Source organism: Staurois parvus, unplaced genomic scaffold (assembly GCF_062004578.1).
Source record: "Staurois parvus isolate SC_StPar_1 unplaced genomic scaffold, SC_StPar_1.0 ptg000061l, whole genome shotgun sequence".
NCBI lineage: Eukaryota > Metazoa > Chordata > Amphibia > Anura > Ranidae > Staurois > Staurois parvus.
Window position 1 is genome coordinate 12,685,204 of NW_028317857.1, and position 24,427 is coordinate 12,709,630.

At 40.8% G+C, this 24,427-nt stretch overlaps 1 protein-coding gene across 6 annotated transcripts in view; it reads right to left on the reverse strand.

Annotated features, from left to right (window-relative positions):
* The window catches only part of DIP2C (DIP2 acetate--CoA ligase C (putative)), a 627,226-nt gene that overhangs the window by 340,738 nt on the left and 262,061 nt on the right, over nt 1–24,427 (reverse strand). For 5 of the 6 annotated variants that reach the window (XM_089668744.1, XM_089668739.1, XM_089668738.1 and 2 more), the window contains exon 2: nt 3,887–3,955. The exons of the other annotated variant lie outside the window; for it this stretch is intronic. In XM_089668744.1, the coding sequence (XP_089524870.1) occupies nt 3,887–3,955 (69 nt within the window). The remainder of the gene's footprint in view (nt 1–3,886; nt 3,956–24,427) is intronic. 6 annotated transcript variants of the gene reach the window in all.

Here is a 24,427-nt window from a genome sequence, read left to right on the forward strand (position 1 = left end):
CAGATTTGGAGTGTTTTTGAAAGGAAGAGTGGGGAAATATTGCCAAATCAAGATGTGCCGTGCTGATAGACTCGTACCAAAAAACACTAGGTGCTGTAATAAAATCAAAAGGTGTTTCAACAAAGTATTAGTTTAACGGTGTGCACACTTATGCAACCATTTTATTTTTTATATTTACTTCCCTCCACCTAAAAGATTTCAGTTTGTTGTTCAACTCAGTTGTACAGTTCATAGGTTACATTAAATGTAGAAAAAGTTCTGAAATGATTTATCTTTGTCTCATTTTTTTACATCACAGAAACCTGACATTTTAACAGGGGTGTGTAGACTTTTTATATCCACTGTACCTTCAATTTATGCATTGTTATATATGTCTAAAGATGGAAGTTCTGTTAGACTGGTGTTAGGGACCACACTTTACAGAGGGGCCTTGCCATAGGAGTGTGGCATTCAATTTGCAAATGTATGCAACAAAAGTCCATTTTTAACGCAAACTGTTAAAACAGTTTAGACTATCTATGTATGTATATATCCATTCATTCGTATCAGACTAATTTTTTGGGCCAGCCCTCTGGCATCATGGCTGATACGGTTTAAAGCCTTTTCCCATAAAATTTTCTTGGAGGTAGATTCACCAGGTCTTTCCTCAACCCTCCCCAATTGTTCAGCTTGGCCCTGGCATGCTGGGTGTAATACCACATGGGCATAGCCTATTTGCACACACATGCTAGGGCTAATTTAGATGTCCTTTCCCCTGATGATGTGGGTTGCCACACAAACGCATCATTCACAAGCAGTGCTTTGGCACTGGGAGTTTATGAACTACATATTTATTATATTTTGACCTTTTTGGCACTCAATTATGATACTTTGGATGAATTGGGATTTTAGAAGTTACTTATGAATTGTTTTGCACGTATTTAAGTTAATTTGGAACTTTTTGCCACTTTTTAATGAATTTTTGGTATTAAAGGTGCGTAAATTGTTTATTTATGGCACATGAACACTTCATTTGATGTGGTGTATTTTAAATTTGCACATAAATACTTTACTGTGAACATCTGGTCACTTTGTGTTGCGGTTTTAAAGGGACAACACGCCTTGCTGTTCTATTTGTATAATTTGGATAGGAGCCAATTACCGATCAGTAAGTCTTTGGAGTGTGGGAGGAAACTGATGTACCCAGGAAAATCTCACATGAACACAGGGAGAATACACAAACTTCATGTAGATAGTGTCCTGGCAAGACTTGATCCAAGGACCTCTGTACTGCAAGGCATCAGTGCTAACCACTAAGCCACTGTGCCACTCTTTGACCTTGACTAGCAGGCACATTACTTATGCTAGGTAGAAGTTACCTACGTGATTGCCATTTTTTATTTTGCGGAGTAATACAGGGTAAGGAGCCAGTCAGTCCAGTGCAGGAGCCAGCAGGCACTTTTTCAGGGCCAATAAACATGGGCATCGGGAAGAAGCCCGAGCAAGTTGATTGCCAGCTATAATTTTTCTGCAATATCCAGAGCATGTTTACCATGAAAACGGCACTTCATTTTCAAAATGTCTGTTGAGTATATCTTATTTGTTGATATGTCACAGGTGTGGAGTACAGAGATTAGTGAAATGTTTACTTCCTGAAAGCCTAAGAAGTTTTGCAATTCCTAAAACAAGGCTCTACATACCACACAACAGTGAGCCCCAAGCTCATATTGACTGAAAACAAGTTTGTAAACCAAAAATCAAAATATCAAACACATTTTCATACTTTGGGGCAACAGGTATACAGAATAGAATTATATATGATACTGTATTTGGAAAGGGCCTAGCTCAGCATTAGAACCTAAAGACAGGAAAATTACGGTTACTAATGAAATTTTTTTTGCCTCAGGCTTACAAATATATGGTTTAGTAATTATGGATCCAGAACATCTAGCTGAAAAGGTCATCACAAACTGCATTCATACTGAGCACCCACTGATTTTCTTTTTAGTATGAAGATGGTCATGTACCTAAAAGGGTAAGCTGACCCCCCCCCGCCCCCATTGATCCATTTTTTTTTTCAGTCGGATTAAGAAGTCCAAACACTCTGTGTGGAATGGTGTTGGAGCTTACACTGATGGTGTTGGAGCTTACAAGTACTGCATCCTTACAGAAAGGGGAAAAGGTCACATGCTCCCCCATACCCAGCAACACCAGGTATTTACCAAGGGCTCTGATGCAATGGAAGGGAAGCTTGGCAAAGGTAAGGTGAGGGATTATACTTTAAAAAGAACCTATCATTTTGTCCTAAATAGGCAAGAATCCTTATAAAAGCACAACAGCAGACTAGACCAGCATCAACTTTCTTTACTCAAGTTAGTAGTTGCACATTAGGTCTTGTTCCCTTGAACTTTAGCAAGCATAAGAACGAAGTGTACAGCAATCTTTCGCAAAGCAAAGCTTCCAAAGAACCAGCCAGTTTCAGTATGAGGATGTTAAACACAGATCTAAACAAGAGTTTTGTCACTTCAAAAAGCCTGATAGCACCACTTCAAGCTTATGCAAAGTCTGCTGAAACCTCCAGGAAAGTCAACACTCCCATTAGGATCTGTGTTTAACATCCTCATAGTTTTCATTAAAGACTTCAACAAATCTAATTGAAATCTGATGAAAGGTTTACAAATACTTTGCAAAAACTTGCTACGCAAACAGTATATGGACAACCTGACTTGTTCACTTGACCTCCAGCTTGTATAAAAACAGTTTTTTTCGTTCAGCCAGTCTAACAGATTCCTCCACCCACACAAATGAGATGTTTGGAGGAATCACTTCCACTCTGCGTGACATTGTACTCTGACAGTGGCACCCACCCATGTCAGGATACACAGATCAGCAGCTTCAGCTAGTTATCAATACAAAATTTTCCAAAATGTTCCTTCAGCTGATGCCGATTAAACAGCAGAGAAACCCACACACTGATCGAAATTTTGGCCAGTCCCTGCTGGACTGGACACATTTTGATCAATGTATGGGTGTCAAGGTTCCAGTGAACAGATAAACGTTACAAGCAGATGCTTATGCCCACTATACATTCATTCATGGTGCCATGGTGGCGTTTTAGAAGGAAAGACAACTATAAAATGCAACATTAATCCAATATGTCACTTTATCCTGTAGCCATTCTTACTTTCCAGATTTCAGCGTACATTGAAGCCATTTTATTTAGCTGCAGATCTCAACCAGGGGATCGGGAGAGAGAAAAAAGTTTTGTGTGAACAGTGAAAGCATTTATTTTGTGTTCAATATTTAAAATTATTTTCTTTTTCTACTAGTGTCACCATGAACTGTTCTGTCTTGGCCAATCCACAATATTGGGTATCTCCTTTTTTTCTTACACAAAACTTTACCCGAGGTGAGATGTGCAGTCAAGGACAATGGCTGCCCCACAGTAAGAAGTCAGTAGTGAAAATGAATGCAATACAGCACTGTAAATATGGTTTAAGGCAGAATTAAAAACTAAAAGCAGAATGGATTTTGTGTTTATTTCTCCATTTCATTTTGCCACTTTGTTATTGAAATAACGGTGTGTATAAATTTAGAATTTCACATATAATGCTGCATAGCATTAGTCGTAGCAGTCAGATCAATAGGTAATCAACAAGTGAAATGACATGCCAGTGACTGGTATTTCATGTCACAGTGATTAGAGACCGCGAACAGGCTCTTGGCTCACTTTTAAGACTAATTTTGTATTGTCGCCATGAAGGGGTTCCTGATTGGTACACACCCCGAAGCACAACATTGCATGATTGCAGAAATAAATCACAGCGATTACACTGGCATAGAGGACGTCGCAAACACACCACAAACACAATCAAAAAAGTTGAAAATATGTATGAATCCTTCTTACATAATGCTGCTGTTTTCCAAGACCTCCCATGCCATCTCATTGCTGAGGGACCCGAGATACATGGATGACCTGGAAAACAGTTATTGTGGAAGAGAAAGCTAGTAAAATTCAACTTCAAAGGCAATACATTATTTAAATTCATTAAACTGGCCCTTTCATATAAAAAAAAACATAAAAATATAGAAAAAAATAATACCAAAGAAAAATAATTGATATTACAATAGAAAGTTCCATATACTAAGAGAGTTTAGGCCAGTGCCTGTTTTGAGAATAAAGCCCTTCGCCTTTTAAGGAGGCACATTGAATGCTGGACCCATAACAGCTAGTATGTCTCGCTGTCCTATTATTGGTGGATGCCTTGCCTGTGAATAGGGCTATGTGTGAAGAACACATTTGGTAGGGTAACTTCATTCAATTTTTCCTTTTTGTTACAAATGACTAAACCTTCACCTACCTAGCTTCTAATTCTATAAAGTAGAACTAAAGGCAAACATTTGTTATTCATTATGCATAGAGTAAGGGAGGGTTATAACCCCAATAAGTTGTATTTTTGTCATCTGTGTCACATTGGGGAGATTGGTCACAGGGTCACTCTATAAATAGGGTCACATACAGCAACAAAAACCTGACAGGTATTCTAATTCCTCTGAATGTCATTCAAAACTAAAAGAGAAAAAACTTTTGCATCTAGTTATACTTTGTCACAGCTTTTGTTGAATCTTTATGATAAAACTCTGTAGTTTTGACCTTTCTAAAGCTTTCTTTATTTCTTCATACAAATGTGCAACATTTTGGTAAGTCAGGTGGTGTGCTTAATGGGAACCTGTGGCCAAGCTTTGGACATTCAAGTATTTACAAATAATTAATAAGCAGGAAATGCATTTATAAAAAAAAAAAAAGGACTCACTGACTTCTACAGCTGCAGGCACTCTGAAGCAATGAATTCTTAATTGGAAGCAGTCCAAGTCAATTTCTCAGGCAGCTCAGCTCATCCTGTTCCTCATTCTTGGCAGCCTTCTAATCTCTAAGGTAAACATGGAAAAGGTGCTCAGGGAGAGGGGAGCAGGGTGAGCTGAGCTGCTGAGAGACTTGTCTTCACTGCTTCTGCTGTGGAATTTGGTAATGAACTACTCCACAATGACTGCAGCTGGGGCTATTTTTAAGCTAATTTAATTTTTGTTAAAGTGGTTCTAACGTCTTGTTAAAATTTACAGAAATAAGATGCAAGAGATAAATCCATAACAAATCCATAATACATTTTTTTTTACAAAAAAATGTGTTTAGCCCCACATATTTATGTGCAACATACCACCGTCATACTAATACCTGATTGTAACAACTTCTGACCGGGGAGTGCAAGCTTGGGAATGGCCATAGGTTTCAGGACTACATGCCCCATTAGCCTTCGCACTAGCGTGCTTGTGTTCCACTTCACTTGTGGACGCATACATGGGCGATCACACACCCAATTAGCTGAAGACAACACACCTGTGCTTCAGTTCCTAAACATGCCTGTGCTCTGCCCCCTGACACGCGTGTGCTCGACCAACAAAAGAAATGACTGAGAGCTGTCCCAGGCTACTGTTTACTTACACATTGAGCTACCTGAGCAGATGGGAGGAGGCAGCGTGCAGGCTTTAGGATGTAGCCTTAAAGTTATACTAAAGTCTTGTTTTTTAAAATAACAAACGTCATACTTACCTGCTCTGTGCAGCAGTTTAACAGAGAGCAGCCCTGGCTCTCTTCTGTGGTCCCCTGCCAGCGCCCCTGGCCCCTCCCTCCTGTCGGGTGACCCCATAGCAAACAGCTTTCTATGGGGACACCCAAGCAGGTGTGCTCCCGAGCCAAGGCTCTGTGTGTCTATTCACACACAGAGCCGCGACTTGACAACGTCCCTCCCTCTCCTGATTGGCTCACTGGCTGTGACTGACAGCAGCGTGAGCCAATGGCTCCCACTGCTGCCTCAGCCAAACAGGAGTGAGAGTCCCCGGAGAAGCGAGGCTCTCGTGGAAATTGTTGGATTGGGATAGGGCTCAGGTAAGTGTTAGGAGGGCTACACACAGAAGGTTTTTACCTTCATGCATAGAATGCATGAAGGTAAAAAACCTTGAGCCTTTAGAATCACTTTAAGCTCGGGAACATGAATGCATGGGTGCCTCTTTCGGAGCCTGAGCTGAGACATAGGCATCTCCTCAGGGAGACAGGTGGAAGCGATAGCTAAAACAGAGAAAATACAATAAAGCCAATAATAAGGATGTATATTTAAAAAAGGCTTTGTCCATAGCCTGACCACAGGTTCACTTTAAGGCGGACCAAACCTCCAAGGCTTTGGCATTTTTGACAACTGTCAGGTTTATTTCATTTTCGTTTCAGGCTTTATAAAAAGTCTTGACCTATCCATCTAAATTTGTATAATGTTTGTGACGTCGGTTAAGTATATATCATACAACTCTTTAGGTTACAGCGGTGGGTTATGCTGCGGGATTTTTATCGTCCTTTGTTGCATCCCAGTGCTGATCATCTCCTGCAGCCTTTGAGTGGCCACATCCTGTTTACATTCACTCTAGTGAGGACTGCATGCCATTTCTCAGGGCAGGCATCCTGATGGTGACAACAGTAGATCCTGCTCACACAATGTGTGCCAGCGTGGCTGGTTCTAATCTTCAGTGGGAGTGTGGATTAGAAGAGGACAATGCAGAGTGAGAGGCAAGGACAGTGCCGATGTTACACAACAACAGGAAGTGCATGAACAAGGTGTCAGATGAATTCCAGGTAAGGCATATTTTCACATTGTTTAGCTTGGAACAATGTAACTATGTATATACCATACCTGGAGTTCATCTTTAAAAATATTGAATGTGGAAATTACTTTTGAAATTACATCAACATGTTAAAGTTTATATGAGATGGTAGTTTTAGGGTCGCCCAAAACACAAATTTGCTGAAAGCAAAGATCCTATAGATAACATTGATGGCTTTTTACATCCCATACATCTACAGATGTTTTGTTAAATCTTTGCTTTATTAAAAAAATAACAACTTGTTGCCATACCACATAAAATAAAACTACAAAATTTAAACTAAAAAGGTAAAAATGTGAAGAGTAATGTGTGCATCTAGATATCAGCTCTTGGATACAGCAAAACAATAAAGTAAAACAGAAGCAAAAACTGGTATTTGGTATTTTAAAAAAAATTTGATTCATTTTAAAGTACATAATCTTCCTTAATATATTCTAAAACCTCCTGTGGATACAGGGATATCCAATGTATATACAAGGGGTCTTTTTTTTAGTTCTATTAGGAATTTTTTGGAAAAACAACATGACAGCTCTTATACTAAGCTGCAAGGTCACCCGGCTTACCAGACAGACACTCCCAGACACGACCAATGAATACTCCTCCAGCCCTCACCGTTTCCAACAAAAATATAAAAGTGTGGAAACTTTTTGAAGAACCCTTGTAGATTATTAGTGGTTGTGCGTACATTCATCAATCTTTCAGTGTGTGTATTCATGCTCAAAACAAATGCAGGTACTAGTTCCTTGTGTTCATTAATCATACCTACATACACCTTCCTATGTCTTATTTTCATGTTTACTTTTTTTTTTATTTATTACTTTACCAACGGGATGGTGCACATCACTATCTACTACCTTTTGAGGGTAACAGAAAGTAATTTGATTGCCCTGAAGAGTAGGGCAATCACAGCCACACTGTTGTCAAACTTGCCATCCTACCCATGAATTGAATGTAATGCTATCAGTATATAGACAACAATGCTCATAGAACAAAAAAAACAAAGCATAGACCGCCCTCCTAAAATTCAATATCCAACTGGTCTGTACATGTATGTACATTACAATAGCCTTAAACATACCATTTATTTCAACTAAAAACACTTTTCAGATACACTTCCATGTACAGGCTACTCAAAAAGGTACACCACGCATGTCTGGCACTTACAATTAGGTTTGGCCTATTACAACAGTCTTATTTCATATTCATAGTTTTTTTCAAGATTTTTGTTTGTACTAATCACTCATGATGATTGATTTAATAAAACTGGAGAGTGCAAAATCTGATGGTGCATGGAAATTCACAAAATCAGATTGCCCATGGGACTTTTAAAGAGGTACGCCCTTCAAAAAAGCACACAGTATAAAAATTCATACAAAATGTATTTAATATATATAAATGTTAAAATATTCATAGAAAAATACAAATAACCATAAAATGTATCAATAATACATAATTCAGCAACTCGGATGCAAAAGAAGCTAAAACAGAGAAGATTAAGCAATGATATGCAAGTCGACACGTTTGTGAAGCAACCTTCACTTCCTCAGGAGTTTTTCATTTTTGCTGATCAAGTATCTTCAGAAAGACCATGTTATTATTAAACAAATACAGGTGGATATGTAAGCATAACATTCACCATTTATAGATGTTGAATAAAATTTGTACAAATTTTTATACCGTATGATTTTTTTAATGGCGAACTTTTTAAAAAGTCCTATGGGCAGGTCTGGTTTTGCACATTAGAATTCAGGGACTGAGCTATACCTCACTCATGCACATAGGCCAGTACTGTTAGTATGCTCAGCTGTGCATGGTAGCCAATAAGCTCCTAACTTCAGCTTGTTAAATTAAAGTGGAACTTCACTCTTTCAATCAACACTGACTATTTTTTATCCTTATTCTGCTAGCATTAGTAAATAGATTGGAAAGTATATCATATTCACTTTTAAAACTTTTTTTACATTTCTTCAGTTACTTTCTGGTTCCATGCCTAGGCAAATGATGTCATACGTCCCAGGAGCCTTCAGGAGGGGTTTTCTCAGCTAAGCATACCCTCCTGCCGGCATGCCTGAGCTAAAGGCAGATGGATTCCAGGAAGTAAATGCTACATGACTCATCTGCCCTTACTCAAGATGGACACAACCAGAAAAGCTAGGGGATATTTCAAAGTGATTTCTCAGCCAAATAAAGCAAGGTGACATTAATGGCTGGGGTCTTTTACTTTGAAAATTAAAAATTTATTAAATAGCTATTTTGGATTGTGGTGTTCAGATGCAGTGCAGTTCCACTTTAAGCTTTGACAATAAAACCTGGAAGCTGATTTGTTTCTATGTAGAGCTGCACCAAATTTTGCACCCTCCAGTTTTAGTAAATCAACCCCATGGGATCATGCAGTCTAATGGACAAAGGAATCTGGCAAACAAGAAATGGTGGCGATAAACATACTTCTTATATCTCCAATACAAAAAGAAAGAGAAAAGGGGGAAAATGCAAACTTTAGAGCATTAAAAAAAAAAAAGAATAATAATAGGAGGATTTCAATTAAACTCAATGACTGGTATACAAAACGTGCAGCAGAAGGAGCCCTAAGAATGTTCTACAATAGCATGGGGTCATGGGCCTCCAAAAAGAAGAGGACCATAGAACAGACAGAATATCGCCATATAATAAACTGGTTTTCAGCATTGCATATTTTTATCCAACTAGTACATTCTTTCTATATTTCGATTTTGTTTATGTTTAGCCACACAGATGGGAATTGCTAGGTGAAATTAGCAATTTATCTTCCAGAAAACATTTCATTCTGAAGCATATCGGAATAATGCCTCGAGAGAAGAATAGGGTTGGGGGGGGGAGTGGGGAAGCAAGACCAATTAGGCTATATTTACATCTGCTTTGTATTCAGTGGAAGCAGTAAAAACTTTTAATACCTACATTTAAAAAAAAAATAACTGAATTTAAAAAAAAAAAAAAAAAAAAAAAAATCGGACCTGCCAAGTTCCCTTAGGTACATAGCAAAATTAAACTTGAACTGCACGGAGAATGAACGGAGATTCTCATTATTGTCACCTCATTTTAGGAAGAACATTTAACTGATGCTTGGGTAAGCAAAGAGAAACTATGACAAGTTCTGTTCCATAAAATTATTATTTTAATTTTCCAAGTTTATAAGCCAGTGTTTTATATTACTTTTATTATAAAGTGCTTCCAGGACACTTAAGGTTGCAAAGCATGCTGTGCTGTCTATCAATAAAGCACATCATTACCTGCAGGCTTTATGGCCATATGTTAATTGACAATCTACAATAGTTTTTTTTTATCTGCTAGGAACGATGAAGAGGGATGACTGCTATTTAGGTCCATTTCTAGCTGCAGAAAAATCCCTCACAGAGCTTCATGTGATGGCAGTGAGGAAATATATACACTCATCGGCCATTTTATTAGGTACACCTGTTCAATTGCTTGGTAACACAAATTGCTAATCAGCCAATCACATGGCAGCAATTAAATGCATTTCGGCATCTAAACATGTTGAAGAAGACTTGTTGAAGTTCAAATCGAGCATCAGGATGGGGAAGAAGGGGGATTTAGGTGACCTTGAATGTGGCATGGGTGTTGGTGCCACACACAGGCTGGTCTGAGTATTTTATATTTCAATATTTTTATTGAGAAATAAACATATTAAAACAAGATGGCTAACAATAAAAGAAAAGAAAAAAAAAAAGAAAGGGCCCACCAACAAAATGGAACCAGATTCAGAATCATAAACATAATACTGGTAGGTAAAAAAAAAAAAAAAAAAAAAAAAAAAAAAAGAAATTTAGCAGATAATAGCATTACAATGCACATGAAAAAAGTCAAAGCCATCAAAATATACAAGTTTCAAAGATCAATAAACAACAATTATAGCAAAATAGACCAAAAATAACAAAGAAAAATAAAAATGTTTAACAAATAGTAGGAAAAGAGAAAAAAAGAGGAAAAATAGAGAAAAGAGGGGGGGGGGGGGGGGGGGGTCAGCTGCCAGACACTCACGATACAGTAATATAAGCAATCCAAGGATCCCAAGTCCTCTCAAATCTGGACACATCATCAGAGACGATACTCGTCAGTTTATCATTAACCATTATCCAGTTCAGTTTTTGTTTCACCCTATCCAGCGGGATCAAAGATTGCTTCCAACTCCTAGCTATAGTAATGCGAGCCGCCAATAAGATATATACAATTAGTTTAATCGATCTTTTGGGAACATCAGAGGGTAGTATATTAAACAAGGCTACTTCCGGCGATCTACGGATATTAATTCCTGTCACTGAGTAAAGAAAATTAAATATGCGGATCCAGAACCTACTCACGACTGGGCATTTCCACCAGACATGGAACATAGTACCCTCTTGACCACAGCGTCGGAAACAGGCAGAAGAAACGGAAGGATACATAATGGCCAGGCGAGCAGGGACCAAATACCACCGAAGTAGCGTCTTGTAATTAGATTCAACAAGATCAGTGTTAATCGAAATCTTCGATAAGGCATGGGCCGCCGTCCGCCAGGTATCCAAATCCAATGAACTATTTAAATCCCGTTCCCATAAAGTCATGTAAGACAATTTTGTTAGAGGATCAACCAACAAAGCATAAACAATGGACAAGCGACCCCGCATTACCCCACTCGCCCCACAGGAGACCTCGAGGGAAGTAAGCGCACAAGGTTCTGTGAGTAGTCTAAGTTTGCTATCAATAAAAGAGCGAAGTTGATGGTAACGAAATATCTCTCCACGAGGCATCCCACAAAAATTCACAAAATACTGACGAGACCGAGGGCGAACCCCATCTAAATAATCACCAATACGTAGCAAACCCTTATTAATCCACCATTGGAACCCCGCGAAAGACAAACCCGGAACAAACTCAGGATTACCAAACACCGGAGCCAACGGAGTATGCGGAGAGAAAAAAGGTTTACGAGCTCGCCATCTATCCCACACTGACAATGAATAAGATAGAGTAGGACACAAAATAGGAGGGCGCAATCTATTGGGAAGCCACATGAGAGTACCAATAGCATATGGACGGCACGAAAGAGCCTCAATCCCAACCCATTGGGGGACATATCCCCTGGCCGTAGTACAAGATAATTGTGCTATTTGGGCCGCCTGAAAATATGCGAAAAGATTAGGGAGTCCCAAACCACCATGCCTCTTCAAAGAAAACAAGGTAGATTTGTTCAGCCTAGGGCGCTTTCCCCTCCAAACAAATCTGGAGACTGCAGCCTGCAGGAAGACTAGTTCTCGTTTGGGAATCAAAATTGGTAACGTCCTAAAATAGTATAATAATCTAGGTAGGAAGGTCATTTTAATAGAATTAATTCTACCGAACCAGGAAAGAGAAAGATCCTGCCAGGCTAATAAGTCATTCTTAAGTCGCTTGAAAAGCGGGATATAGTTGGCCCGGTATAGCGTCGATACAGATTTCGTAAGAAGAATCCCCAGATAGGGGAGAGAACCAGGAGCCCACTGAAAAGCAAAGTTTTCCCGGCAGTAGCGAACCTCTGAATCGGGTAAAGAGATATTCAAAGCAACAGTTTTAGAGGAGTTGAGCGTAAGACCGGAGACCTCAGAAAAACGATGAAACAGATGGAAGAAACCAGGTAGAGACGTTCGAGGATCAGATATATACATAAGAACATCATCGGCAAATAGGGCACATTTATGAACCCTTTGACCACAGATAACACCCGATATAGAGGAATCAGCGCGAATAGCAATCGCAAGAGGTTCCATCGCCAATGCAAAGAGCAACGGAGAAAGAGGACATCCCTGTCTAGTTCCTCGCTCTATCGAAAAAGGAACTGATTTATGACCACGAATGGATACCTGAGCTGACGGGGTAGAATAGAGGGCCCGCAACAACGTCGTAAAATAAGGGCCAAACCCAAACCTGTCCAACGTTTTAAACAAATAATCCCAGGACAGACTGTCGAATGCCTTCTGAATATCCAGTGACAGTAGAAAAACATCCCTTTGCGACGATCCATCCCAATTGGACTGCACAGCTGACAGCAAAGCTATAGTCCGCCTAATTTGGTCCGATGTTTGTCGACCACTTATGAATCCTGATTGGTCATCATGAATGTATAAGGCCAAGAAATTATGGAGCCGTAAGGCCAGGATTTTAGTAAGAATCTTTAAATCACAATTAATTAAAGAAATAGGCCGGTAATTGGAGACCATAGCGGCATCCTTGAAAGGCTTGGGAATGACACTAATGAATGCCTTATTTTCCTCTGGGAGAACCACACCCCCCTCCCGCAAATAATTAAAGTACAGGGCCATATGGGGTATCAGAATGTCCGGGAAAGCTTTATAGTAAGTATTAGGAAGACCATCCGGTCCCGGGGCCTTGTGAGAGGCCAGGGATTTCACCGCATTCCCAACCTCTTCACAGGAGATAGGTTGTTCCATTAGCTCCCTATGTGCCTCCTGGAGGGGGGAAAAGGAGACAGACTCCAAAAAAGCCTCCAGAGAGGAAGAAGAACAGCCCCCCGTGGGCGAACTATAAAGCTGAGAGTAAAAAGACTGAAATTTGTGGAGGATCTTACCCGGGTCCTGGGATAACGAACCATTGTCCAGTCTGAGCTTGGGGAGGGCCGTCTGGGAGTGTCTAGGAGTCAGCTTGCGTGCCAACAAGGTGCCAGGTCTGTCCCTCCACGTAAAGAATTTATGATTAGACCAACGAAGTTGTTTATCCGCAGTGGTAGTAAGACATAAATTAAGTTCCAGTCGGGCCTGGTCAAGTTTAAGTAACAAATCAGAACTGGGATGATGTTTATGTTGAGCAACCAGGTCAATATATAACTGAGTTTTAGTAGCAAGTAGGTCAGTTCGGGCTTTTTTTAAACGAGAAGAGAGTTGAATAATATAGCCCCTGACTGAGGCCTTATGAGCTGCCCAATTAATCGCCGGGTTCGTGTCCTCTGCTTTATTAAAATCAAAAAACATTTGTAGGTGCGATGAAATTTCCCGACAATGAGATGGATTACCCAAAATAGAGTCATTAAGACGCCAATGAAAAGCCGTCTTACCAAGAGTCTCGGACGAAAAGGTGATAGAAACTGGGTCGTGGTCAGACCAGGGCGTGGAAAAGATTTTAGCAGTGACAAGTTTGGGGAGTGAATATGTATGAAGAAAAATATGGTCAATGCGAGAATAACTATCATGAGCCCTGGAGTAGTGGGAGTAGTCTCGGGAAGTAGGATTAGCCTCCCTCCATGCATCAATAAGATCATAGCGATATAAAAGTTGAGCCAATTTACGGCTCCGTCTAGAAGGAGGTTGAAGCGTGGCGGTTTGGGAACGATCCAGAGTCTGATCCAATGCTAAATTAGAGTCACCAGCTAGAATAACATCACCCTCAAATTCTCCTACCAGAGTACTTAGCAAAGATTGGAAAAATTCAACCTGATTGGTATTGGGGGTATAATAAATTATAAAAGTGATAAGGTCGCCTCCCAAGTGGCCTTTCACCAAAAGATATCTCCCCTCCTTGTCCCGGATAATTTTAGAGTCAACAAAGGACACTCGACGAGAAAAGCAAAGGGCCACCCCCCGCTTTTTCTCTGTGGCATTAGCAAAAAAGCAGAGAGGGTAATTTTTATGAATATAACGTGGAGAGAAGGAGGGTGGAAAATGAGTCTCCTGTAAGGCAACTATATCCGCCCCAAGGGAGTAGTATGAGCTGAAAGCCTGTATACGTTTGGATGGGGAATTGAACCCCTGAACATTATGAGAAAGGAAGCGAATTTCTCCGCTAGTGGACCGTACGGAAGACATGACAAATAATTATGGAACTAAGCAGAACAAAGACCCCTCGTTCCTTAAAAGTAAGAAGATCCCTATAAGTCCCTAAATGTCGCCAGCTGACCCCCCAAAAAATCAGAAAACAACAAAAAGAAAAAAGACAGAAAAAAACAGAAAAAAGAAAAGAGAACATTCGGATCACAAAAGTCCAAATGCCAAGTGACCGCGGTACACAAAACAGTATCAGAAAATGAAGGAAACAATGTACCAGGAAATACAGAGCAATAGCCCTGCGGTGGAATAGGTCTGCCCAGAGAAACATTCCCGGGGAAGAGTCTTCCAATCAGGGAGAGCGCAAAGACACTCTCCGGCACTAACAGCAGTTACAACCCAATAACAATAAATCAAACGCACAGTGCATTAAACAAAAAAACAAAGCAATTAGAGCCACTGAAATGATATTCAGCAAACAAATGTAATTAACATCCTAAGTCCCACCCCCAGCCCATCCCCCCAAACCAATATAACAACAGCGGACAATGCTCCGAAGAGCCACAGAAAGGCCGCCATAAACGAACATATTCCAGCGAAAAGTCCCCAAAAGAACACAAAAGTTCAAGAAGTCCACCCGGGCGGATTCCGGGACCCCTTCTTCTTAGACGATGGAGTAGTCCACAAAGGCTGGAGCGGCGGAGGTCGAGAAGCCGATCCCGTGGGAGAATGGGACGTCGGACTGCGAGATATAATACCCAGCTGAAGCAGCAACTCCTCGCCATCCTGGAATGTAGTAAACCCATAGGATTTCCCATTAAGAGTGAACTGCAGACGAAAAGGGTAGGCCCAGCGATATTTAATGCCCTTTTGAACCAAGTGAGAAAGAAGTGGCTTGAGGGAGCGCCGCCTCTGGATAGTGGCCGACGAAACATCAGCAAAGATTTGTACCTTGTGCCCTGCAAGCTCTATATCCGGATTCTCCCTGCCAAACCGCATAACCGCTTCCTTAACCTGAAAAAAATGAGGCTTGACGATGATATCTCTAGGAGGCCCCCCTTGCCGGGGGGGGATCAATGCCCGGTGAATGCGATCAATCTCAAGATGAAGATCATCAATTGCAGGCATAGCGGACCGCATGAGGGTATGTGCGCAGCTAGTAAGCTCCTTAACCGACTCAGGAAGACCTCGAATGCGAAAATTGTATCGCCTAGCCCGATTCTCCAGGTCATCAATTTTAGAATACGCCTCCTCCAGGCGATCTTGCAAGTCGGTGATCATGTTAGAATTTTGGGAGATACTTTGGACTGTCGCATCAACTTTAGCCTCAATACAGTCTAAACGGTGGCCCAAGGCCTGAAAATCCTGCTTTAAATCCGCCGCCAATTTTGAGGTAGCTCTGTCTAATTCGCGTTGCAGCAAATCTGCGAATCGAGCTATCAAAGTCGCATCACAAGAGTATAGAGGCGGGTCAGGAGGAATCGTTGGCGAGGAAGCCGGGCTGTCATCAGCGGGATCTGGACCGCTATGCTGGCTTGAAAAAATGGCAGCTATGTCGCTGCTCAAGGGCGAGGATGCAGGGGAGTCACGGCTCAATGGACAGGCCGAAGCCTGGGACTCTAGTGGCACAGGGCTGGAGGATGACTGGGGGGGCTGCAGGAAGTCACTCACCCCACCTAGCGATGCTGCTGTAGTCCTCCCTGGCCCAGCGTGGGACGAGGAGCCCATCTTCTCTCTCCGAGGGAGAGGTGCTGCTGTAGGAGAGGCAGAGGAGACCCCATGAGCCGCGGGCGCCGATCCGGCCGCCATCTTGGTCCTCCCAGTCCCCGCAGGGAGCCGCAGCTGGGAGCCTCCACGGCTCTTAATCGCCGACTTGCCGGGCATAGTGACAGGTGCCCGAGATCCGGAGATAGGCAGGGGGGGGCCCCGGGGGTGAAGCGGCACTATGCCCTTTTATGGGCTGCTGTCAGTGCCGGAGATGTGCGGAGCTAATGCCGGGACATCCGATCCCGGCGGCCGCGCATGCGCACTCTGGTCTGAGTATTTTAAAAACAGCTGATTTACTGGGGGTTTCACGTACAACCATCTCTAGGGCTTAAAGAGAATTATTATTATTATACAGTATTTATAAAGCGCCAATGGTTCACTCAGCGCTGTACATTACAAAGGGGGACAGAACATGTGACAGAACAATACCAATACAATGCAAAACATGAGGGGATTGAGGGCCCTGCTCTTTCGAGCTTACAATCTAGGAGGGAGGGGATGGTGGCACAGGAAGAGATCGCTGTGGGGGATGGAGTGGTAGGAAGAGTGGAGGAGGTCGGCAGGTTAGCAGGGGGTGGGGTAGGCTTCCCCGAAGAGATGGGTTTTCAGGGTGCGCCTAAAGAAGAGGAGAGTAGGTGATAATCTGATGGGTTGGGGCAGGGAGTTCCAGAGGATGGGTGACACCCTGGAGAAGTCCTGGAGGCGGGCATGGGAGGAGGAGACCAGGGAACTAGAGAGGAGGTCTTGTGAGGAGCGGAGTGTGCGTGCTGGGCGGTACTTGGATATTAGGTCAGTGATGTAGTACGGGGCAGTATGGTGGACAGCTTTGTACGTCAGTGTTAGGATTTTGAATTTGATCCGTTGCGCAATCGGAAGCCAGTGGAGGGATTGGCAGAGGGGGGTGGCGGAGATGGAGCGGTTGGAAAGGTGAATGAGTCTGGCAGCCGTATTCAGGATCGACTGAAGCGGGGATAGCCAGCGGCGAGGCAGGCCAGTGAGGAGGGAGTTGCATGGTTTGAAAAAGAGAAAATATCCACTGAGCGGCAGATGTGCAAGCTAAACTGCCTTGTTGATGTCAAAGGAGAATGGGCAGACCGGTTCGAGATGGAAGAAAAGCAACAGTAATTCAAATAACCACTTGTTACAACCAAAGTACGTAGAATGGGCTACTGCGGCAGGAGATCACACCGGGTGCCACTCCTGCAAGCTACAAACAGGAAAACAAGAAAAAAACAAAATTGGACAATAGAAGATTGGAAAAACATGGCCTGGTCTGATGAGTCTTGATTTCAGCTGCATCATTAAGATGGTAGGGTCAGAAACCGGCATAGACAAAATGAAAACATGGATCCATCCTGCCTTATATCAATGGTTCATGGATGTGCAGGCGACTAATCTTCAGCAAAAGTGATGCTATCATGTCAATATGGACCAAATCTCTAACAAATTTTTCCAACACCAACGCAGAATATAATATAATATAAAAATGTACACGTACACAGTGACTAAATGGTTAGCACTTCCACCTAGCAGCACTAGGGTCATCAGTTCGAATCCCAACCCATGGCGCTACCTGCCTGGAGTTTGCATGTTCTCTCTGTGTCTGCGTGGGTTTCCACTGGGTACTCTGCTTTTCTACCACACCCCAAAGACTTGCTGGTAGGTTAATTGGCTCCTGACTAAATGGCCATAGTTTGTATATGTATGAATGTGAGTTAGGGACCTTAGATTGTACCACTCCTTGATGGTTAGGGACTGATGTGAATGTACAATATATATATATATATATGTAAAGCGCTGCGTAAATTGATGGTGCTATACAAGTACCTGTAATAAATAAATATTGTTTAGCACTGAATAAAAATAATAAAGAAAATGTAAAATGTCTACAAATGTAGGATTAACCAGGTGTTTGTTTTTCATAAGGCAAAGACAGCTGTACTGAGAATCTAGTAAATACACATTACCATTTTTACAGCACAAAACAATTAAGGAATTCGCCAGAGCTTTAGTACAGCATGGGGCCCATTAAACAACTGTAGATGTTTTTCTGCTAAAAAAAAAAAAAATTACATGTAAATTTTTTTCTTACTTTTCTCACCGCATTGTGCTGAGGTGCACAAAGACATAACCACAGAATGAACAAGCTGCATGTAATTGATCCTGTAGAAGGTCACTGTTGCCTTCTGTTCACAATCATTTACTACATAGATTTACTTTCATTCTCTATATATTTCTCAGACGTTATATTTAGAATAGGAATGTTTATTCAGCATGTCTTTCTAGACTCTGATCTGCACCTCTGTTCCCATAAATGTTTTCTTCAGTGCTTCTCATAATACTTTAATCTTCCTGTCATCATAATGCTGCAATGCTAAAGCACAATATCCAAGCTCACAAGATTAAATCCTGATACATTAATCTGTTTGCACTCAGAAGACTTGAATATCCTTATTAAATAATAATAAAAGCATCAAAAATAATAACACTAAAAGTGATAATAACAACAATAAAAATGAATAAAAATAACACCAAATTATCACATTTTACAATCCATATCTTATGGACAGAAAGCAAAAAACAGCTGTTCTGCATTTACGCCTGGTACCTATACAGGACATACCATTTCATCTAATTTTTTAGCTATAAAATTGCCTAATCCCCCTTTCTAAAAATAAAAATTAAGACAAAGATTAAATCAGCAATACCGTTAACTGCGTTTTATTTCTATTTGCTCAACTGCAAAATAATTTTCCTAAGCTACCAATTACACTGATTGTAACCAACACTGAAAAGCTCAGTTGGGCCTGGAGCAAGCTGGGATAAAAAAAAAAAAAAAAGGACATGTCATAAACTTGGGTTGTTTCCAATGTTGCAATAGCAAAGGAAGAAATAAGGAAACAAACCAAGATATATTCAAAATAGAGAAAGGGCCAAGAAACATGAAGTTTGAGGCTCCATGCACACTGGCTTAAAGCGGAGCTCCACCCAAAAGGGGAAGTTCCGCTTTAAGGACTGCTCCCCTGCTCCTCATTAAGGATTGGCAGCTTTGGGGGGCGGGGGGGAGCGGGTACCCAAATTTGTCAGGTACCTGCTCCCACTTTAGGTCCGATCGCCTACGTGACCGAAAACGGAAGGTGTCCTCCCTCCCTCCCTGTAGTCTTTTGGGACACGTAACAGGTCCCAGAAGTCTATAGGACCATTCATGAAATGCAGCGCTACTCGCACATGCGCAGTGGGTACCCGGCTGCGGGGGACACACCGCGGGACCGAGGGACAGGTAAGTGGCTGTTTTTTAAAAGTCAGCAGCTACAGTTTTTGTAGCTGCGGACTTATTTTTTGACCGGGTGATTGGAACTCCTGTTATCTGCTCCTAGAGGGGTTTAACATGTTGCCCGTAGAAGCAACTATTGCTTTCCTATGGTGTCCATGCACATTAGGTAGTCTAGAGGCATTTTAAGTCCAGCGTTTAGAGGCAGAAAAAAAAACTCTCTGTTTGGAGTTATTGAGAGCATTTTTCTAAAAAAAAAAAAAAACAGCTAAAAGCTCATAAATGCTTCGAAACACTAGTACAAAAATGCTTTCACACTGTTCCAAATTATTATGCAAATTCTATTTAAGTGTCACAAAGATTAAATATTTTGTTTTTCAGTTTAACTCATGGATAACATTGTGTGTCAGGGCTCTTTTGATCACTGAAAACACTGTGATAATTAGATTGGCAGGTGAGCCCAATTTAAGGAAAAACTACTAAAGGAGGGTGTTCCACATTATTAAGCAGAGCACCATTTTCAAGCAATATGGGGAAGAAAAAGGATCTCTCTACTGCCGAAAAAAGTGAAATAGTTCAATGCCTTGGACGAGGTATGAAAACATTAGATATTTCACGAAAACTTAAGCATGATCATCGCACTACTAAGAGATTTGTGGCTGATTCAGAGCACAGACGGGTTTGTGCAGAAAAAGGCACATTGAGGAAGATTTCTGCCAGATCCATGCATCGGATCAGGAGAGCAGCTGCTAAAATACCATAACATAGCAGCAAACAGATATTTGAAGCTGCTGGTGCCTCTGGAGTCCCACGGACATCAAGGTGTAGAGTCCTCCAGAGTCTTGCAACTGTGCATAAACCTTCTATTCGGCCACCACTAACCAATGCTCACAAGCAGAAACAGCTGCATTGGGCAGAAAAATACATGAAGACAAATTTTCAAACAGTCCTGTTCACTGATGAGTGCCGTGGATGGTCCGGATGGATGGAGTAGTGGATGGTTGGTGGACGGCCACCCTGTTCCAACAAGGCTGCGACAACAGCAAGGCGGTGGTGGAGTCATGTTTTGTGCCGGAATCATGAGAACAGAGCTGGTTGGCCCCTTTAGGGTCCCCGAAGGTGTAAAGATGACCTCTGCAAAGTATGTGGAGTTTATGACTGACCACTTTCTTCCCTGGTACAGAAGGAAGAACTATACTTTCCGTAATAAAATCATCTTCATTCATGACGATGCACCATCTCATGCTGCAAAGAATACCTCTGCATCAATGGCTGCTATGGGGATAAAAGGAGAGAAAGTCATGGTGTGGCCTCCATCCTCCCCTAAACTCAATCCTATTGAGAACCTTTGGAGCATCCTCAAGCAAAAGATCTATGAGGGTGGGAGGCAGTTTACATCCAAACAGCAGCTCTTGGAGGCTATTCTGACATCTTGCTAACAAATTCAAGCAGAAACTGTCCAAAAACTCCCAAGTTCAATGGATGCAAGACTTGTGAAGCCGCTATCAAATAAGGGGTCCTATGTTACAATGTAACGTGACCTGTTCAAATGTTTAAAAAGTTAAAATGTTGTTAAAAGTTTGATTGAAATAGCTTTTGATTTCAGTAAATATGCTGCAAACACAACAAATGACAATTTTCAGTTCTTTACAACCTATAAAGTGTTTTGAAAGTTACTGTGCATAATAATTTGGAACAGTCATTGTAAGTGTTTTATGTTTAACAAAATACTGTTATCATTAGGAGGTTTGTTCAATAAAATTTGAATTGTACTCTTAATAGTTGATAACATGAGAATTATACTGACTGTTATTTACATCAATTATTTAGGTAAATGAGAAAAATATCATTTGCATAATAATTTGGAACACGGTGTAAAGTTAGCATTTTTTTCTGCCAAGAGCACTGGCGTTTTTTTTCAAGCCAGTGTGCAAGGAGCCTGATATAGGAGAACAAAGTGCAACAGAAGGGCTATGGGACAAGATGTTGCCGTTTTTGGGGTTTTTTTTGTGAGGGGGTTGGGTAGTCAAAATATTTATTTTACAAAAGATAGCCCTGGCTCAGGTAACTGATTGATTTGGCTTGGAGTGGTCTTTCACTGCTGTCCACAGTGAGATACCTGTCTATAACAAACACGGGCAGAAGAGGCAACTTTAAGTGGAACTACATTGCATCCAAGCACCACAAACCAAAAAAGCAAATTCTTTTGAAATATTCAAAGCACACTCACCCATCCAAGTCTTATTTGAAACCCCTTTGAAGAACACTCCCTAACATTTCTGGCCATGGCCATCTTGCATCAGAGCACATAATTCATGTAGCATTTACTTCCTGGAATCCATCTGCCTTTAGCCTAGGCCTAGAAATCAGGAAGTAACCGAAGAAATGTAAAAAAAAAAAAAAAAAAAAAAGTTTAAAAATACGTAAACATGATATACTTCCTTATCTGTTTAGTAATCAGGGTGGATAAAAATCAATGATTTTTTTAAAAAAATCAAAAAAATCTGATTTTTTTTATTTAAATCGGATTTCTTTGATTTAAATTGGAGTTTTTTAAATAAAATGCTTTTGAGGAAAATAGATTACCATCCAAAGGTTATTCCATCATGAAATAAAGATTTGTTTTTTAATTATGTAGAATAAGGCTGTATATGTTTAATTGTTTTGGTAAATAAATTCCATTAATCCATTCACAATGTCATGCTCTTCCAGAGGTTTCTGTAAGATTATTGTGCAGTTTCTCTGCCTACAAGATATTATCACAGATGTTTGGTTTACTTTTGCAGTTCTCAAAACTGAATTTGACTCAGCGGAGATCACATGCCTCTTCTTCACAGCAAAAATGTTATAACATGAACAGAGTTAAGAAAAAGAGCTTAATCCTAACTTCTACAAACCTATGAATACAGAATCAACCCCTTCAGTGCTAAGTTTCAAGAAGTTCAGTGAATAGAATAGAAACAATATTTTTCTGATTGTTTGGAGTGGAATAGATCTGCACAAGAAGAAAGTGAAACTAAGTGTGAGGAGGAAGGGGCTGACAGTCTAAGTTTCTTAAAATATATATATTCTGTTTAGCCAAATTAGTTAACAAACATGGATGTTTGTTTAAGCAAATAACATATGCTGGAATGTTATTGTTTCAGTTGAATAAATCTATTTAAATTGTTATTATTAAGGTAATGATTATTTTTCTCCTTCCTAAGTACAACAGAAAAGTTGTCCAAATATGAATGATTAACCTATTAAACTGGGGATAAAAAAACTAATATGAAAAGTTGTTATTCTAAAAATCTTCATCTACTTGCATATTAAAGTTATACCAGCAAGAATTAGTCTTTATGTAGAAAACTAGGATTCAAATCAAGCCTTACTGACTAGTGATTTAAATCGTGATTTAAATCAGTTTGATTTCAATCAAATCCACCCTGTTAGTAATACTAGTAGCATAAGGATTAAAAATAGGAAATGCAGATTAAAAGAGGGAAGTACCGCTTTAAAGCAAAACTGTGAAACTATAGTCCAAAAAAAAAAAGTGCTAGAGACATGCACAGTTTCCATGGAAAAAAAATTCCCCCTAGCAGTTTTTATTTTTGTATAGTGCAGTGTACACTCCTGGATCATTTGTGGTATCAATAAAATGCTGAGGAAAAAAAGGTTGAGAGATGATGTATCTATGGCTGTCTGATGGCAAAACTGAAAGCACCAGATACGGAAGGAGATTGGTCAGATTTCAGTTGTGGGAGAAAAAAAAAATAACCTTCAAAAGGACCTTACAAATACTTATCATTATGGGCTAGTAGGGTCCCCATTAGTGGGTCCCTGTATCTACAAGGGATGCAGGCATCCAATGCAATGTAGAAGTGTTGAATACTCACTTGCAGAGCTACACTGGCCAGGAGGAGCAGCAAAGACTGGAGTTATGGGCAGTGAGACTAGTAAGTTATTAAAGAAGAATTCCAGGTATAGTATATTTATACTTGGACCAAAGTAAGTATGCATATACTATACCTGTGGTATCCCTCTAGAAGGTGGAACTCACTGTAGTAGACACTGCTAATCCAGTGATCTCCACTAGTTTCTGGGTCCCGTGCCAAGCAGCAGCCCTGCTGTATTGTGAACACAGCTGGTCAACTGCTTTGCACAGGTATCTTTCAGTGAATGGTTTGCATTTTCTCAGTGAATGCAAAGTGTTCTCTAATCGAACAAGGTTGAGGGGCATTGACATCATGCTCTCCACCTTGTCCAATCAGAAAATGCTTTGCATTCATAAGGAAAATGCACAGTACTCTTAGAATGACACCCTTGCCAAGTGGCTGACTTTCTGTTTTCAGAATGCGGCAGGTCAATGGCTTGGTACAGGACCCAGAAGCTAGTAGAGATCATGGGAGTACCAGTGTTTACTACAGTGATTTCCAGCTTCTAGAGCAGGGGTCTCTAAAATTTCTTTAGACATTAGGGAGGACAGCCTGCATCCAGTGGGAGTAAATAATGCCCCATCTTTGGTGTTAGGGGGAGGAATAGTGCCCCATTGTTGGTGTCAGTGAAAAAAAAATGGTGCCCCATCATTGGTGTCAGTGGAAAGAATAGTGCCCCAACATTGGTGTCAGTGAAAGAAATGGTTATCAATCATTGGTGTCAGTGGGAGGAATAGTAACCGTTTGCTGTTGTCAGTGGCAGGAATAATGCCCCATTTCTGTTTTCATTTAAAGAATAACACCTCAAGGACCGGATAAAATCAAGGGCCACATCCAGCCCCAGGGCCACAGTTGGAGACCACTGTTCTAGAGGGATCCCACAGGTAGGGTATATGCATAGTTATATTGGTCCAAGTTGGACAAATGTAACTATGTGAAAAATGCCATACCTGGAATTCTTCTGTAACTTTCCCTACAAGTTTTTTTGGAACAGGGTC